The 20,196-nt window shown below is 40.0% G+C and overlaps 1 protein-coding gene across 2 annotated transcripts in view; it reads right to left on the reverse strand.

Annotated features, from left to right (window-relative positions):
- NUDT14 (nudix hydrolase 14) overlaps positions 1-20,196 on the reverse strand; it is a 65,266-nt gene that overhangs the window by 30,422 nt on the left and 14,648 nt on the right. For both annotated transcript variants that reach the window (XM_042446512.1, XM_042446513.1), the window contains exon 2: positions 3,511-3,554. In XM_042446512.1, coding sequence (XP_042302446.1) covers positions 3,511-3,554 — 44 coding nt within the window. The remainder of the gene's footprint in view (positions 1-3,510; positions 3,555-20,196) is intronic.

The raw sequence follows: 20,196 nt of genomic DNA on the forward strand, positions 1-20,196 counted from the left end.
ATGAAAACTATCTCCATGTAGGAAAAAAGAAGTATATTCTATGGCAAATATGAGAACGGTGATATGGCATCATACTTTTGTTTTGGCAGACATGGAAGTAAGGACCACATTTGAGACAGAAATTCACACCTCAACATCCAACTGAAACCTCTCAAAAGCTATAATTGGCTATTTATAATAATAATAAATAAAATATTTATTTGTGTTTCCTTGCCTCTCTCAATTGGATCGAAGCATTTCCCTCACATTAATGTAGGATATGTCCATACTATCTTATTCCATGTCTTTTATTGTTCAAAAATGTTTAATAGCTATACAGTCATCAGGTTGGAAAAGTTATTTTTGGCACAACAACTCCCAGAATCCCCAAGTCAGGTGGCAGGGAGATTCTGGGAACTGTAGTCAATTTAGTAACTGTTTTCTGCTCTGGCACAATCAACATGAACCTGGGATTAATGGCTAAGTAGTTTTTGAATCTTGTTATCTTAGTGGTTATTCAAATTCAGAATGTTATGGGCACATACAGAATAACTTATTGCAATCTTTATGTATCATTACTAAAAAAGGAAAGTTTATTTCAACATGCACTGATAACTTAACACACACTGCGTCACAACGAAGACCACAAAGATAGAAACAGCCACTAAATAATTCCCTGTCGGCAACCAACCTCCAGTTGTAAGTAGGGGGGGGGGGAGCAATAAATTATGTGGAAAGACTTGTGAATGAATCTGCAAAATGTCAGACTGTGGCTTCAGTCATTCCTACTAAAAAGCTGCAGTCATTGCTGATTTGACTGAGGGCACAATCTGTCAGAAATATATTTATTTGCATTGGCCCCCACTAGAATGATCATGGTTGTTTGTAACACTTAACTTTGCCCATGTAGGTTTATCGTGCCAGGGTCTTGAGTTATCCCATCGGCACAATTTTGCTTGTTCAGTGTATGAAGTAGTTATACTCGTGGCTGCTTTTGATGTGTTGTGTTGCAGGTGGTACATTCACATGAAAGGAGGCCCACATATAGCAGATGATTGAGCATTTAATAGTGGCTTCTCTTAAGACCTATGGAAAGTCAGCATAACCAACTGGGGCTGCTGGGAACTGAATTCCAAAAATAACTTTCCCAAGTTCAGAAAGAGGCTGTACAACTTACTGGGAATGCTCTAGCTGGATTTGTTACATTAAGCGGCGAGTTAAACTCAGCTGATGGGGCCCCTTCCAACTCTGTGAACCTAAGTTCTTTGGCCCTTTCTGGCTCTCTGCATGTGGAAATATTCTTGCTGACCATAACTCACACTGCACTCATGCATCTTAATTTACAGGAAGGCACAGAGATATCAGTGGTGGGAGGGCATTCCTAAACTGAATGCTTTTGCTGCAATATAGTATGGGCAAGCAGCAGGAACGTCTGAGAAGGGTGAGACAGAGGAGTACTAAACCAGCCTCCAAACAACTGCTCTGCACCTCCAATTGTTCTGCACCTTGTCATTCCATGAGTGAAGCAAGCCAAAATTATGCTCTTTAGCCATATAACATAAGAATTTTGGCTTGCTTCACCCATGGAAAATGAGGTGCAGATCAATGATCTTAAGAATCTAGTTTAGCACTTCTCTGTCTCACCCTGCTTAGTCGTTCGTGCTGTTTGTATATGCCATATTATTCCTTGTGTTATATGGTTACAGAGCATAATTTTGGCTTGCTTCATCTATGGAAAACAAGGAGCAGAGCCATTGTCTTGGAAACTGGTTTATCTTTCTCTGTCTCACCCTGCTTGGTCATTCCTGCTGCTTGTCCTCACTACATTGTGGCAAAAGCATAAAATGGAACCCCAGCATGGCATAGTGCACAGAGCCCTGGATTCAAAAAGGGAAGATCTGCATTCACAGGAATGTTACAAAACCTCCTCTGTCTATTGAACCAGTGGAGGCTATACGAAGTGAGACATGGAAGACAACCTTCTAGGCTGTGAAGTCATGATTGTAGAATGCCCTCTTCTTAGCAGACCGACTTCTTTCCAGCACCAAAATAAAACAAGGCTTTTTAGAAAAGCCTTTGGGGACTAATTTATTTCAAGTATACACGTAAATGGTATTAAATTGTTGCAGTTTTTAAAGTGGTTTTAACAGTTGCTATCTTTAATAAGAGCCCGTCCAGAGCGACCCTTCACTCTGTCTCACCACCTTCCCAGGCTTGTTTGATGGAAGGAAGGGAGAAGCCTTTCTTGGTGATTACTCCCAGACTTTGGAACTCACTCCCTAGGGAAGCCAGAATTATTATTTATGCTTTTAATCTAGAAATTGTTTAAATTGTATGCTGCCCTGAGATCCTGAGTAAGAATAAGACAGAAGCTTTCCAAGAAACAAATAAATAATACATAAGTAAATAAGAAGACCCTTCATGAATGACTATTGGACATTTGCAGTCTCCTTTGGTGACTGTAACGCAATTTGTAATCTGTTAGCCTCAGGCTGTCTGGATAAAATGGAATGAATCCAAAGGTACAAACAGGAACAAACAAATTTCAAAAAGAAAAAAATGTAGAGGGATTCCAGTGCAAGAGAGGCATTCGCAGTTGGGTTTACCTGAGCATAGAACTAATCCAGCGTTATCAGGTTCAGATGACAAATTTGGGGCATACATAGATGGAATGAAGATGTTTTATTATTCCCAGGATGTTAGGCAATCTGGAGCTTGAACAAGATGGCTTGGCATTCTCGCCAAACTGAAAGCTGTACTTTGCAGTCACTAAAAAAGTTGCAGGATGACAGCTGCTGTACATGTAAAGGCAACAAATGTTATGTGACCAGAGATGACTGGCATGACATGTGCACCTTATGTAATCATGTTCCCAGCTATTTTAAAAATGTCCTGCTAAAAAGCCCTTTAAAACTGACGCTTGTAACACACTAAACCAAAACAAACAACAAACAACCACAACCCCTTTCCCACCCTACTGGAAACATGTCTCTTGGGTGCTTTCTTTTCATAACCAATGGGGGGGGGGGGAATGGTTCTAGGAAGCAATCTCTTGTTAAAAACAGCAGTGTTATCTTTTGCAGAACCAATTTATGAAATCGTTATATTTCAGAACAAAAGAAATAGTGAGGTACTGATTTTCAGCAATTCATTGGTCTTTACAGTCTCCCAGATGCAACTTCTTGATCTCTAAGTGATGTTTTTGAAGTCTGTAGCTTTGGAACTCCTATGCCCTGGAGGCATGAAAACAGTATGATCTAAGTACACTGAAAGGCAAGGTTTGCGTAGGAGTGTGTTACCTCAAAATGAATATGGGGTGGGATGAGGGAATATATAGCCATGTTTAATGTTAAGCAAATACTCAAAAGCGCTTATATGAATGCAAAGACAGACAGACAGACAGACAGACAGACAGACAGACAGACAGACATTCATTCAAATGGATGATGGCTTGCTTGAAAAATGATGGCTTGCTTGAAAACTGTTCTGGAAAATAATGTTTAGCCAATAAATACATTCGGGGAAATTTACCTGTCATGTGTCCTCATGAAGTCCCAAATTTTGGAAATCCCATTCTGGAAAACAAAAGCCATAACTAACCATTAGTACAGAGAGTTAGTCTTTAATCTATTCACATATAAATCAATCACTATACAGTGGTGCCTCGGGTTACGAAATTAATTCGTTCCGCGGCTCCGTTCGTAACCCGAAAAGCATTCGCAAGCCGAAATGCCATAGGCGCTAATGGGGAAAAGCCGCAATTTCGTGCGAAAAAGCCGAAAAAAGCACCAAAAATTTTTTCGTAACCCGAAAAACCATTCGTAACCCGGAACAATTATTTCCTATGGGATTTTTTCGTATCCCGGAAATTTCGTAACCTGGGTATTTCGTATCCCGGGGTACCACTGTAATATTCTTGTGTGGATATGTATGGTTTTAGATGCTATTGCATTTTATGTTGGAGGACATTTTGCATGCCACAAGTTTGGAAGAATATATACATCTTATAACACCTTTGAGAATAAATAAAAGGAAGGAAATTACTAGGAGAAGCTTTCATGGATTCCAGTCCACTTCATCAAATGCAAGTACATTAAAGTATATAAGTACCTTTCAAATAAATATATATACCATACTTGCTTCATTTATGATATTTTGGCAAGGACTGTTAAGGAAGCAATGGCAAAGATATCTGCGGGAGCCTCAAAAATGTCTGTGGGGACCTCCACTGCTTAGCCTTATCCTTGAGGAAAAGCTGGGCTGTGGAGGAGGCTTAAGGAGTTTTACCAGAGATGTTGTTTGGCTGTTAGCTGCCATCTACCACCAGAAGTTGTTCCACATCCTCACAGGCTACCAGAAATCCTTTGGCAGGCCACAGGTTGGACCGTATGTTGTGCAGGCTTGGTTAAGCTACCGTACTCACAAACAGGTATTTTATCAATGACAAGTGAATATGTATTTTGGAAATTTAGGCCTGTTACAGACTGCCAAAATAAAGCTGCTTTGGGTCTCTTTGGAGGTATGCTATTTAAATGATGCATGGATCCTAAGAATCCAGAGGTTGCACCAAAGCCACACTCCATTCCTAAGCACTGGAGTGCAGCTTTGGTGCAGCTTCTGGATTCTTAGGATGCACGCATCATTTAAACAGCATACCTCCAAAGAGACCCGAAGCAGCATTATTTTGGCAGTCTGTAACAGGCCATAGTCAGCTTACCTTAATGTACAGCTGATTTTCCATATCCATGTATTCTGCACCTATGGATTCAACCATCCATGGCTGAAAGTTTTTTTAAAAAATTCCAATAAGCAAACCTTTATTTTGCCATGTTATGTAAGTAACATAAATGGCATATAATGTATATAATGGGACTTGAGCATCAACAGATTTTGATATCCACAGGGGTGTGTGGAACCATACCCCAGTGGATACCAAAGGCCCACTATATTTGCCTATACCATGCTCATACTGTAGGAATTCCCTTCCCTTTCCCCCTCCCTCCTTGTAGTCATACTTTTAAAAAATCAATATTTTTTTTAAAAAAAATCAAGAGGAGCCAAACAAAATCCCAGCCATTTCTAGCTTTGACAGTTTTGTATAAACACATGTCCCTCAAGGCTCTATGCTACTTGGCTGGGAAGGACTGCAACTTGCCTACTAAACCTATGAGAATCCTATCCTCCATTGCAGCGGACTGCACTGTTTTTCCAGCTCTTTACCAAAATTGGTCTCCTATTTATACATAAACTCCAAACATCTGCAACTCTGATTTAACTTATGCTGGCCACAATTCTGCATGGCTCAGTATAGTGTAGCATAGTAGTTCCACATGCGGAACTACACTGTGGTGAGCTATTTACCATCCCCTTGAGCTACCACAGAGCTGCTATTCCATGCCTGATTGATGATGGTGGTGAGATCACAGAAGCATCTGAATATGTCCCCATAGCCAGATGTGAGGTGACAACATTATCTGCTGAGGTTCACCAGGGTCCCCTGGAGGCCTCAGTAGCTAATGTAATCAATTTGTGCCTCGCTACAGAGACATAGTCAGATGCTTCTGCAATCTCATTTGTTTTCCACCAAGTTCAAAATGGCCGCGGGTGGGGGTGGGGGAAGATTCACTGAGTCTGTGGTAGGTTGAGGTGGAACTTTGTTTGCTGCTGAGGGAGAAAAGGTGTATTAACTTCTTCAGTGACTAAAAACAGATATATGCAGACCAGCCATTGTTTATTTATTTATATATTACAGTATGGAACACTGGACTTAGGATATGAAAACAGCAAACCACAATTTGTTGCAGCGGGTGAATTAATGCTCATTACCAAGCACATTTTACAGAGGAAATATTTACTTGCTTACTTATTATTCTGCCTTCCTCCTGACATGGAATCCAAAATGGTTTACAGTAAAGTTTAGAATCATAGAATCATAGCATTGGAAGAAACCACAAGGGCCATCCAGTCCTACCCCCTGCCACGACACAATCAAGGCATTCCTGACAGATAGCCACCCAGCCTCAGCTTATAAAACCTCCAAAGGAGACTTCATTACACCTCTTGTCTTAAACAAGACAAAGCTACAAACCTAATGGTGAAAAGTTATAACACTGCATCTGTTTCCATGCATCTGAGGAAGTAGATTTGTGTAGGAGTGTGCCACATACAAAAGCGTATGCTGCAACTGGATGGCCCTTGTGGTCTCTTCCAACTCTACAATTCTATGATTCTATGAACTTCTTTGGTACAGTTAGCAAGCAAGCAGGTACATTTCTATACTGCTTATCAGTACTCTTAAGCACTCGCTAAGCGGTTAACAATGTGTAAGGCAATTGCCCCAAACAAGCTGGGTACTCATTTTAGTGACCTACAGAACGATGCAAGGCTTAGCTGATCCTGGGATCGAACTAAAACTTTGTGGCTGTGAATGGTTGCAGTACCAGCATTTAACCACTACGCAACCAGGACTCCTTACTAGTCTTAAAGGTGCTACAAGATCCCTTTGCATTAAATTAAACAAGTTATCTTATTAAAACACCATTAATTTTTACAAGTGTAAAATCATTTAAATACATAACAATAAAGATAAATATAACACACACATTCCATGAAAAGATTGTTGTAAAATCAGTCACCTATCCCTGGGACAGTTGCCATTTGCTGCCAAATATGATAAAATGTATCATACCTCATCTAATCACTATGAACCTCCCAGCCAGATCTGCAGAGAAGCCATGCACTGTCACAGAATCAGTTCTGATCTGGTTTGTTGATAGCCAAGAGGTTCTCACAGACTGAGGTGCTCATTTGCAGTTCCTTGTATAGTATTGCACAAATTATTTGACCCATCTCAGCCCCAAGTTGACAGCCTCTTGTAGGTCTGAATCTCCACTCTTGCACTTACAGTGGTACCCCGGGATACGAATTACCCAGCTTACGAATTTTTCGGGATACGAAAAAATCCCATAGGGATTTATTGTTTCGGCTTACGAAGGTTTTTTCGGGTTACGAAAAAACCCCGGCGCTGTTTTAAATGGAAAGGCCGCCACCGGAGGGCAGCAGAGAGCTATTTTTTCCATTAGCGCCTATGGCAATTCGGCTTACGAAGGTTTTTCGGGTTACGAAATTAGCCGCGGAACGAATTAATTTCGTAACCCGAGGTACCACTGTATTTATCTTTTCATTAATAAGACTAAGAAAGCAAATCATGTTTCTCTCCACTTTGGAACGTGTGAACAAGGCCCATTGGGAGCTCTGTTGAAAATACCGATCCAGGTGAGAATAGCAAAGGGAGAAACCAAGGATGGGTAAAGATGTCAAACAGCAAAGGCAAACTAGAAGGCTTACAGATATCACTTTTAAAAGAAAACTGAACACAAAACAGTTGGCAGGGGTTAGTTAACTATCATATTGCCTTGGACAATAAGCAGCTGGTTGATTGTTTGACTAATGGTTTTAATTATTTATTTTAGTTTTTGTCATTATTATATTTGGAGTTTTTGTTGTATATTTGAAGGGGGGGAATTATGTGTATTGTTTTATACTGTATTAGAGTCGTATTGTATTTATTATTGTATTGCATTCCATTAGAGTTGCATTTGCTATTATTATATAATTTCTTTTTACTTGTTTTGCTCTTGTTAATTGTTATGTATTCTGCTTTGTTAATTTTATTGTTGCTATAATGACTATGCATTCTTTTTTGCTATAATTGCTGTTTTTTGTTATTTATTGCTATTGTTAATCACTATCTTATTTTATTGTTATTGTTTAATGCATTATGTTACATTTATTTTTAACTCATGTTTATTGTTATTGCCTTGTACTGTATTATCCCCTCTGTTGTAAGCCGCCCGGATTCCCAGTGATTGGGTGGCATATAAATAAATCCTATTATTATTGTTATAATTATCTGAGCTTTTTAAATTTAACCAAGCTTTTCTCCCACCCTGAAAGGCTGAAATTCTACTTTTGTAAGTGGACATACATCTGCAGGAATCAGAACTGGGTAGTTCCATCATCTGTATCTAGCAAAGGGTTACTATTACGTTACTACATAGGGAAGCCAGCAAATTGACTGATGCACATGGTGCATCAGCCCTGTTGTGCATTGGGACACCACCTAAGGAGTGGTACAGCTTTATGCGCATCGAGACACTATTGCCGGTGTCATGTTACGCATCTTCACTATTCATTCACAGAGGTCCAAAACACAATGCAGAAATAATCCAGTTTGAAACTACTTTAACTTCCCTGGCTCAGTGCTAGCGAATCCTGGGAATTCTGGTTTACTGTGGCACCAGAGCTCTCTGGCAGAGAAGGGTAAATGTCTCACAAAACTACAGTCCCTAGAATTTCCTAGCGTTGAGCCAGGGCAGTTAAAGCGTTCTCAGATTGGATGATTTCTGCAGTGTGTTTTGGACCAGAGTTTCTTAGTGTCTCTGCTGCATAGTTAAGTATATGTAAAGTTAGGTAAAGTACAGTGTGATTCAGGAGTGCAGCTTGTACCTCTCTGTATAACCCTCCCAGAATCTTAAGATCCTTAATGGAGGGCTTTCTCACAGTCCCACAATTGTCACAATCCATCTGGTGAGGATGTGTGAGAAAGGTTTGAAGTCACCCCTGAGAGAGCCGGATTGGGGCTGTGGCAACCCTACATGTGGGCATCCCAGTGGTGCCATGTGTATAGCATGTTCCCAAGCCACTGGAAAGCCAGCATTTTGAGACGGTCTGTTTCAGCTCTTAGTGGCTGCTCTCAGACTGTGGAATTCCCTTCCATGGGAGGCTAGGCTGGCTCCATCTCTGCTCGTTTCATCTACAAATAAATACTTAAAAAAAAATCAACAAGTATTTGGTAATTACTGGTTGCACAGAAGTGCTTACTAGTAAGGTGTACTCACTGTTTTAAAAATGTTATTGTTTTACATTATAGGTCTTTTAACGTGTTAGCTACCTTTAAAAAACAACTAAAATTTTACCATCAGACTTTTAGTTCTATCTTCCTTCATTTAACTATGTTGTAAGCTGCCTTGGGTCCCATGTCAGGAGAAAAGTGGGATATAACTAAACTAAAATAGGTAATGTAGATAAAGAATTGCCACTTTTAGCAGAAACGCTTCACCCTTTCTTTTTTACCCAGAAAGTGGTTGTTCTGGCAAGTCTGGCAGGATGAACAACTGCTGCATGTGGCCACAGGGCTACTTGGTGCTATATGTAGCCCCCAGCTACTTTTTGTCTACTGCTGCCCTAAAACATAGGGTGGTTGTTGTTGTGTGCCTTAGTTGTTTCCAACTTATGACAACCCTAAGGTAAACCTATGACAGGGTTTTCTTAGCAAGTTTCTTCAGAAGGGGTTTGCTACTGTCATCCTCTGAGGCTGAGAGAATATGACTTGCCCAAAGTCACTGAATGGGTTTCCATGACCAAGCTGGGATTCAAACCCTGGTCTCCCAGAGTCGTAGACCAACACCCAAACCATTTCACCATGCTTGCTCCTGCAATACATAAAACAAACACATTGTAGGGGATACAAATGATCTGACAGTCAAATTCAACCCTGCTTTCCCTTTCATCCTGCTCATCTCTGCAAAGTCACTAACCCCAATCTCAATTACATATTTTCCTTTACCTGTATGCTTTCCTCCATGGTTCCTAGCACTCCAGAACTAAAATACATTTTAATCAACTGTAGTAATTAAATAAAATTATTAATCCAGCAATTTTATTTGCAAAACAATTGTTAATATCTGAAACAGTATTTCTGAGAAATGTGGCATACATTGCTTTTAGATTTATGGAGCATAGATTGGATCTTAGAAGAGGCATACCTCCAGTGTACAATAAAGAGTGAATGGCTCTTCAAAAATAACGCTTGCCATGTGCAGCTTCTATAACCACTTGTATGATACCCACAGGCAACAACTTAACGCAGGTGAGTCCTAAGAGGCTGAGCAAGGAGGCTTGGATGTGGAACAACAGAGTACTTCATCCTTCCTCTGTTCTCAGTGGAAACCAAGGGGCTGTCAGAGGAGAGAAGTGCCCTCTTCCAAGCAGAGCACAGAAATGTACTGGGGTGATGCAGAAGAGGTAGAGCTCACTGTCACTCAGTCAACTAGGGATGAACAAATCTGCCACATTCAGTTTTTCTTCTTTCTCATTTTCCTAGTTTTAATTTTGCTCTGTCCTGATTTCATATACTTGTGTATGTGTGTGTTTTTAAAATAAATTGCTATGAAAATTTATACCCATTTTCAAGAGTATTCCTTCTAACATACCACTACTACTGCTGCTATTATTATTATTATTATTATTATTATTATTATTATTTACATACAGTTGTAGGTAATACACATATCTCCTGCAAGAAATTTTCCCCTACCACAATGCATTTTGCACATTATTTTCGCTCAACATGAACATGTTTGTGCTCAGTTTCCCCTATAATATATGTTTTAACGTGTATTTTTGACTGGTCAGCTTCATCTCAACATTCTGTGCAATGCAAATACCAATTGATAACTGAATTTCAGTTCACATATAAATTCAGAAAGAGTGAATTCAGCAGGCTGAGTCTAATGTGAATCAAGAAAATTTGTCCAAGACCAACTGCCATCTACACTTTTTTTTGGCAGCTGTTTTCATCTTAACAACTTCTATGGCTTCTTTGCAAATGATATATATCATTTGCCTAATTAATGGAGGGTCTTATTAAACCATTTTAAACCAGTTAAACTGATTATTCAATTGAACATTTCAAAACTCCAAAGGGTTAATAGGGTTTGGTTCAGATATAATATTTCATATCTGCCCAGTTTAGAGGGTTGTGAATCTGCCCTATCATCAACCCCTTTCTTTTACAGTTCCCTCTCTTACTCTGGTAAATGAACAACTTCCTGGTCTGAACAAATTATGATTTGTACTTTCATCAGTCAAGACCATAGCTTGGAGAATCAGAAAAGTTATGTCTGATCCAAACCAAGGTCTGAAATTCTTATGTGGAAGAAATCCTCTCTGAATTCAGTGAGACTTCAGAGCAAAGCTGTGTCACACTAGTTAGTAAAACTCTTTGATGTCATAATTTCCCATGCACACTGGCATGAACAGTACCAATATGGAGGCACCAGCTCATACCAAAGCTACATTTGCAGGACTGCTTAATAGTAGCCCTGTGTGTTACCCAGTTGGGCTCATTTGTGAAATTAAACTTTTTTTAAGCCTGAGATTCTGTTTCCTCTTTTCATCAAGGGTTGGGAAAGAGCCACCTGTAAGTATGAACTGGTCCTCGTAACTGCCTATGTTCCCACCTTTGTGTTGGAGTTCTGGTAGTGGCACATAAGTGTGAAAGGGGATGTAAAATACCCCCTGATCCCATTCTTCCATCACTTTTCCTTGCTACTTGTTTGTCACTGTTTTAACCATTGACCAATTACAGCCTTTGCGGCCAACTTTCATTTAGTAGTACAATGCAGTAAAAAAGCTTCCATGTTTGAGGGCACTTTGATCTACAATAATGAAGCCATAAATAGATTTAGAGTGCCTCTTTTAAGATAAAGCTAGTCTATACATGACTCTGCTTCTCCATATGCATTGATCTGATAATGCTTATAAAGGCGTCTTGGGCTTATCTATGAATACGATCCAATTTTACATGGCCAGCTTGCACCTGTCCAAATAAATAAAGCAATAAACAAATGAAACTGTCCAACATCCCATTGTTTGCAGTGGCAGAAACTCAAAGGAGTACCATTTGCTGCTATTGTCCAATGTGAAGTAATTTCAACTTGGCTATATGCAGCAGAGTTTCTACTGTGCCAAATGCCTGACACCTTGCTTAACAGTCCAGGAGGAAAGTTGCTAATTATTAATAGCAAGTAAACAGTTACCAATGGTTATATAGCTCCATGTACTTTACAGCACACTACATCCAATGCATTTATAGTGATTTTATCGGGTAATAGGCAAGATCAGGGCAGAGATTTATCTTTCCTCTGTTCTGCAAACTTGTACGCTTGACAGTGTAATGAAGAGTAAGGGCCTTTTCACACTACACAATCAAGCCACTACAATTCCACTTTAACTGCCACATTATGGAATTCTTCGACTTGCAGCTTAACTAGGGATACTTAGAATTTTCTGTCAGATAGCTTTGTTGCCTCTTGACACTACACACAACAGCATTTCATAGGATGTATCTATGGCAATAATGCTATACAGTCGGGCCTCCATATCCATGGATTTTCTTTTATCCACTAATTCAAGTATCCATGGCTTGAATATATTTTTTTAAAATATAAATTCCAAAAAGCAAACCTTGATTTTGCCATTTTATATAAGGGACATCATTTTACAATGCCACTGTATTTAACAGGACTGGAGCATCCATGGATTTTGGTATTCATGCGGGGTGTTCCTGGAATCTAACCCCAGCAGATACCAAGGACCCACTGTAATTGCATAATGTGAAGAGGGTTTAAGATGACTGGGAAACCCATCAGGTTTTTACAAGATTACTGCTACACCTCTAGTATAACGTCAAACAATAACCACCACTACCTATTTTATACCTCTTTCTGAGAACTTCTACCTATGTCTTGAAAATATAGGCAAGGTATATAATGGAGGCAAGAGTAAGCTAAAACATATGTTACTGTTATTTATTTATTTGTGGTATTTATGTATTGCCCCCTGCCCTGCCAGGGCCCCGAGACAATTAATGGCCACTTGCTTCTATATCAGCTTCATTGGGAGTATGTCAATAGCCTAAGCCGACATTTTTATCCATTCAGCCCTTGCTGCACACAAAATATAGCCCATACAGAAATTGCTGGATTGTTAAGGCTTGTAAAATATAGAACAGTGTTATATGTTTCTCATATACAGTACGTAGTAATTGGTTTGACTCTTTAAACATGCAGCAGTCAAATGGATCAGTGTGCACTATCTTGAATGATGTTGTCAAAGAAATGAACTGAAAGAACACAACTAGTGACCAATTTCCCAAAGTCTCTTTAAATAAAATTATTTTCACCACTCTGCTAAAGCTGAACAAATTGAGGCTAGCATGGGTCTACTTAGGAAGTGAGAATCACAACCTGAATGTCACAACTGTGAAGGCTCTGCTACAAAAGTTTGAGCTGACAACAGCTCAGTGATAAAAGGCATGGTTTTCATCTAGGATTCCCAAAGGAAAAGATATCAGGTATCATGGAAAGAAAAGGGATGGTATCCTGGAAAACAGCTGTAAATCAGTAGGAGAGAAGGACTAATAACCTTAGAAAGCAGTTTCATACATCTTTGGGAAGATTTCCCTCTCATCTAACCCATCATGTTAGTAAGGTGGTGATTTGCCCCCACCCCAAAAGGGGGGGGGGGGGGGATGGACCAGCAAAAAACAGGGTAAAATTGGGTAGTTTTTATAATAACATTTTAATAGTAAACTAATATTTGTAGATGCTTTTGTATAGATGAAAAGTGACTGCTTACTAGAATTTAACAGAAATGCAACACATTTCACTACTGTGGGGGAGACTGGGATTGGTTTACTTGGCTGGCTGACTACTGAACAACTTCAAGTTCTTCCCCGTCTATCCTTGGCCTTCCTTTCTGGTGGCTCTGGATTTCTAAACTAGATATGAACTGGACAGCTGTTCAAATAGAGGACTTCTTCAAACAGAATACTGCCTTTTGATGGTTTCCAAATACAGGGTTGTCTGTAAAGTAGGACACATGTCATATTCTATCTATACAGAGCTAAATTATTGAGAGGAAATACAGAGTGATGCAAGGATGTGTAAACAACCGCACCAACAGAGGCTGATATCTAGCTGCTAGTCTCAATTAGAATAGATCCATTAAATCAATGGGAGCTTGATAAGTCAACATTTAGAATCATAGAATCGTAGAGTTGGAAGAGACCACAAGGGCCATCCAGTCCAACACCCTGCCATGCAGAAAATCCAAATCAAAGCATCCCTGACAGATGGCCATCCAGCCTCTTCTTAAAGACCTCCAAAGAAGGAGACTCCACTACACTCCGAGGAAGGAGTGTGTTCCACTGTCGAACAGCCCTTACTGTCAGGAAGTTCCTCCTAATGTTGAGCTGGAATCTCTTTTCCTGGAGCTTGGATCCATTGTTCCATATCCTAGTCCCTGGAGCAGCAGAAAACAAGCTTATTCCCTCCTCAATGTGACACCCCTTCAAATATTTAAACAGGGCTATCATATCACCTCTTAATCTTCTTTTCTCCAGGCTAAACATCCCCAGCTCCCTAAGTCATTCCTCGTAGGGCATGGTTTCCAGACCCTTCACCATTTTAGTCGTCCTCCTTTGGACACGTTCCAGTTTCTCAATGTCCTTTTTGAATTGTGGTGCCCAGAACTGGACACAATATTCTAGGTGGGGCCTGACCAGAGCAGAATACAGTGGCACTATTACTTCTCCTGATCTAGACACTATACTTTTATTGATGCAGCCTAAAATTGCATTGGCTTTTTTAGCTGCTGCCTTGCACTGTTCACTCATGATCAACTTATGGTCTACTTGGACTCCAAGATCCCTTTCACATGTAGTCTTATTCAGCCAGGTGTCCCCCATCCTATATCTTTGCATTTCATTTTTTCGCCCTAAGTGCAGTACCTTACATTTCTCCCTGTTGAAGTTCATTTTATTAGCTTTGGCCCAGCTTTCTAGTCTATTCAGGTCATTTTGAATTTTGATCCTGTCCTCTGGAGTATTAGCTATTCCTCCTAATTTGGTGTCATCTGCAAATTTGATAAGTATGCTCCCAATTCTGTCATCCAGGTCATTGATAAAGATGTTGAATAGCAGTGGGCCCAGGACAGAGCCCTGTGGTACCCCACTGGTCAGTTCTCTCCAGGATGAAAAGGAGCCATTGTTGATTGATTTATTTTTATTTTTCATTTATTTATTTTATATTGCACCTTTTCCTGGTGTAGTACTCAAGGTGGAGCACAATACCTTAAAAACACAATATAATTCAAAGCTCTTAACTAACTATTTAGCTGGGGAAGGGTGCCCTTTTTGCCACCGCTGCAGGTCTTCTCCGCTCCGGAGGCAACTGGTCACTGCGCTACAGGAGTGTTCCCACACTGCCCACTGTCTGGTCATTCTGGCCGTGTGAAGCCAGATTGGGGTCAGGGTGTGCGGTTGCCACACCCCCATACTATCCCCAAGCTGGCTCTTATTGCCGGTCTGTTTTGCCCCTAGATTTGAGATTAAAAATTAGATTTCGCCCAGAATATGGATATACGAGAGGGTCTGAGCATCTTTCTTCTCTGCATGAACTTCCTCATTTCTTTTCTTCTTGTCTGCTATGTTCCCTGCTCCTATCAGGTAGAAAAGCCATTTTGTTTAACCACTTTCCATTTGAGCTTAATGGAAATTGATTTCACATTTATAGTGGTTTGCAAGAGAAGACAAAGTGGGGCTTCATAATTTGATGGAGATGCATGAGTTTGTTTTTTGTTTTTCAGCTGCATTATTAATGCCAGCTACTGTCATGTAGAGTCAACAGCTAACATCTCCAGTGACTATGGCAATGCCCCTACACGCTCTGTTCCTTCAGGTCAATCTGAACTCAGTGTGATTCGTTCATGTGCATTTCCATTAGCATGCCTTCACCTCTGCATTGTTTTAATTAGCTTTGCTCAAGAGGAATCACTCTGAGCATGGCCTTCACGTAAATATAAAATGATGAGGGGAAAAAAAAAAAGGTTTCACCTTCACTGCCAATCACCACTTTAAACCATAGGGGATTTTGAAAGGCAGCACAGAGCCAACTCTGTATGTGATATTGTGAAATAGGAATTCTCAACATAAATTGTATACTGCAAGACAGGGGCAGCACGTTCAGACTTGTACAGATTTCTGTGTAACAAACTGAAATGAGCTCCTTTCTATACATGAATACAAGAAACATGACATTCCAATGCCTCCTGATGTGGGAGAGAAAGACTGCTGCTCTTTCAAAAGAGACATTTCCCACACTTCTAAGGGTGGAGAGCCAGACTGATGCAGTGGATACACGGCTGGACATTGATCTGAGTTTGAATTCTTAACTAAAGGCACAAGGTCACCTTGTCTGGGAATCCAATCTCCCACACAGTGGCTTATCTCCTGGAGATAATTCAAGTTGGCCCCAATGCCAACTTGGGTTCCTTGAGGGAAGGGGGGATTATAAATGCCATCAGCATTTGGTGAACTACAATGCTCAGATTGCTGTGTTTAGTTTAGATAGTGTGGATCTCAATGTCCATAGGAGCTCTGAGGTGCCTAGGGCAATCCTAAGATTCAGTACAATACTTGGATGGTTCAAACAAATGAATGCAATAATTGAAAATAGCTCCCCCATCTCTAAAATAAAAACTAAAATAAAAATAAAATATATTTCTCCATAGTGAGTGGGGAAGACTTTGACCAAGTGAGGTATGCCTTCTCAGTGCATTGTCTGCATGCTGCTGGATGGGCATTTTCAAGGCTTCAGTTCTCCCTTCCTACTGGTGTGTGTGTTGTGTGCCTTCATGTCATTTCTGACCCTAAAGCGAACCTAAAGATCACAGGGTTTTCTTGGCAAGTTTCTTCACAGGGGGTTTGCCATTGCCATCCTCTGAGGCTGAGAGAGTGTGACTTGCCCAAGGTGACCCAGTGGGTTTTCATGGCTATACAGGAATTCAAACCCTAGTCTCGTGAGTCCTAGTCCAACGCTCAGACCACTACACCACGCTGGCTCTCTTCTGTTATGTATTTATATTTAACCAGTTATGGACTAGCCAGTCTTCCAAATGGAGGAAGCTTTTCAAAGGAGGAGTGCCCTCTGATAATCCTTTTAAAGTATAACACAGAGGAATTCCAGCAGAGCCAAACCATCACATAAAATGAGCTCACTCCAGGAAACAAGTTTATGGCCATTATTTTCTAATTAGCTTATTATTTATGTTTATCACCATGTTTGCACTTTCTGCCTTTCCATTTGTATTTTCTGCCTTTTCTGCCACCTGGATGCATCTTGGAAAGTTCCAGTATTAGGGGGGTGGGCTCTAGTAAGGCTTTTTAAAATCATGCTAGCCTGGTTTTATTTGGGAGTGGAAGGGACTGTTTTAGATTATTTTTAAACTTTTGTATGTTTAAATTTTAATTTTGTAGTGTTTCAATTACTTTAATTATTTTAAAATTTTATGTTTTAATGTGTTTTTATATTGTGAGTCACCTTGGGTCCCTTTTGGGAGAAAGGCATGTTAGAAATAATATAAATAAATAAATAAATGATAAGATATATATTTCATGGTTTTTCCAAAATGGGATTCAAAGCAGCTAAAAAGAAAGGCTGTGGAACTCCCACACTTGTAACTCCAGAGCATGACAAAATGATAATGAAATCAAGTTAGTATTTTAATGTTGTAAGGTTAATCTGTAAGAGACCCTCCCTGCAAAGGAACAAACAAGGGGAGGAATATGAACAGAATCTGAAGTCACATACTATACTTTTTACAAGCCATAACCATTTTAGTCTTCAAAGTGAGTGTGTGTGTTTTTAAACCAGGAGACTGCAATCAAACTGCTTCCAGATGGCTGTGGTGGTATAGTTTACTGCTCGAAGGTGCCATTTTTTCCACCCATTAGCAGGTAAAACAAACATCTGAGAACACGTTTGCTTATGTGGTGTTAATGTGATACCGTGGCCCTGGCCTCTGTACTTGTTTCATACCCATCAACTCCCAGGATAGGTACATTAAAATCTGTAATGTACAAGTTAACGTTTCTCTTTATGGTCAAAACTATGTTGTACTAGTAAGGCTCCTTTTTAGGCATACCCTAAAACAACCTTTCATCCTAAGCTTTATACGTTTTTGGTTTACTTTCTGACAATATAGTAAATAAACAGTGGGGTCTGTTAGCACAGTGGAACAGATAAGTGTCACACTCAGATCAGGGAGACCTGTGATCTAATTCCCACCAAGGAATGAAGAGCAATGGGTGACTCTCAACCAAGCACATCAGCAAAAGGCACCTCATAGGATTGTTGTGAAGATAAAATGGGATGAGCAACTGAGTGAATAAATACAGGCTACAAATGGGAAATATTAAGCAACAAATTATGTAAAGCAAGCACCATCACCATCAAAGTAATTACATTCTCCCTACAAAGCCTATTCTTTTTCACCAAGCAAATATGCAGTAGTATATTGAAATTGATACTTGAAAGGGGGAGGATATGTTGCCAGCACAAGGAAACTTGATAGGTTAGGAAGTTCAAGTCATGCCTTTTTTTTCTTTTGGCTAACTTCAGGTCAGCAATTAAATTAAGGTTATAACCTAGGATACAGATGTGGGGCAATTGGCACCGACACAAATGAATTCCTGAAAATGCAACTCATAGCTTGGCACTTTGGTTTAATCTATGAGTGAGCTGATGCCAAATGTTATACTATTTAGTGTTATGCCCAATTTTTAAATCATTTGTTCGGTTTCACATTTTTATAGCCCCAACCCATTGTTGACAATATTTGGGCAGCAGTTCAGCACAGGATGCGTGCTACACTAAGACAAGGGTGCTGTTATTGTTGTGTACTTTCCGACTAATGGCAACCCAAAGGTGAACCTACCATGGGGTTTTCTTGTCAAGAACTAGCCATCACCTCTTCCTTACCTTCATCTTTTCATTGCCATCAGCTACTGCTGCTTCCTTTCCTTGCTATTATTGTTGTTGCTGCCTCTGCTTTTTGTGTAACTACCCCAGTGGAGGTACACAATCTTGCCCATAGCTCGCAGGAGAAAACAAATGGCAATCCACACTCTATGCAGGAAGAATAGCATAAATAATGTAATTAAAATACCAAATGCATTCTTTAAAGATTCAGATCCATCCTTGAAGTAAGCCAGTGCTAGTTCTGGTGTGGGAGGAGAGACATGGACTTATGATGAGATTTCCCCATGTATAGCATTGGCAAGGGAGGTAGAGGGATTTAACTATATGCAACTAACCTCTCCACTAAAATAGGACAATGAAGGCTACAGAGACAGATCATTATTCCACCCAAACAAGCGCTCTGCCATAACTTTCCCAACATCTCATTTCCTCAAAGAGAAGGGCCATCCAACATTATTGGCAAAGCACCAAAAGAACAGTATTTTTAGCAGGTTACAATTCTAATCTTTAGGTATTTGGATCTTTTTTCAAAAAAGACATCTTCACATCTTAAATCAGAATCATAAGAATATTTTAATAAGCACCACTGTGCACCCCCCCCCCAAAGCCATGGCTGTTTGCAGGTCAGCCTCCTCAAGAAAGTTCTAGAGAACCCATTTTCCGCTCACTTGCTCTGAAAACCATTAAAATAACTTGATGAAGAACAGCAGCAGGGGGTTAATGGAAGGCAAAGCTCAGAAATAATCTTTAGATTCTCCCCTAAGACTTTCTCACAGGACCCTCATACAAAAAAGTCACAAGGACCTTTCACCTCTCCCACTTCTTTACAAAAATCAATACAAAATGGACAGATGCTACCAGAATTCTAACTGGCTTTCATAACACACAACAATTGGCCATCTCTCCAAACTGTGCTGTCTGTCTGTCTATCTATCATCAGTTAGCTGTTGCTATAGTCATGTTAGATATGTAAAGAATAACATCCGTTCACTTCTTTGTAAATAGGGTGGCCAGGTCAAGACTCACAAGCATTTCACCACTGAGAATCACTTCATACATACACATTTATTACTTAATGTTCAACTAAATTTAATGATTAAACCAGACATATACAGTGATTGAAGCTTAAACCCACTTCCTGTGGCCTTTGAAACTTTGCATCTCTAGCTGTATAAAGTGTTGTCCCCACAGCGGCAAAAGCTATGATCCTAGACAATGCAATAAACACCATAAACTAAAAAGCACTTCAGCAAGCTCTTAAAATTCCTAAAAGCAGGACAAAACACTCAAAATGATAACAGCTCAGAGCTCTATGATGGACAAAGGCACTCTGGACCTTTTCTGCACCACAAGGTGATTGTCAACAAACGTGTGCTGCAAGCACAGTATCTGCAGCAGCAGAGAATGGATGCTGGCCTTAAACCTTGTGGGGTAGCTACCCCTGGTCAAAGAAACTGGTCACCCTTCAATTAAAAAAACCAAACAAACAATAAGACTAACCCCTTGATATCCAGCTCCCTGATTCCCACAGTGAGTAAACAATTGCTTACAG

This window comes from Sceloporus undulatus, chromosome 1 (genome assembly GCF_019175285.1).
Source record: "Sceloporus undulatus isolate JIND9_A2432 ecotype Alabama chromosome 1, SceUnd_v1.1, whole genome shotgun sequence".
Classification (NCBI taxonomy): Eukaryota; Metazoa; Chordata; class Lepidosauria; order Squamata; family Phrynosomatidae; genus Sceloporus; species Sceloporus undulatus.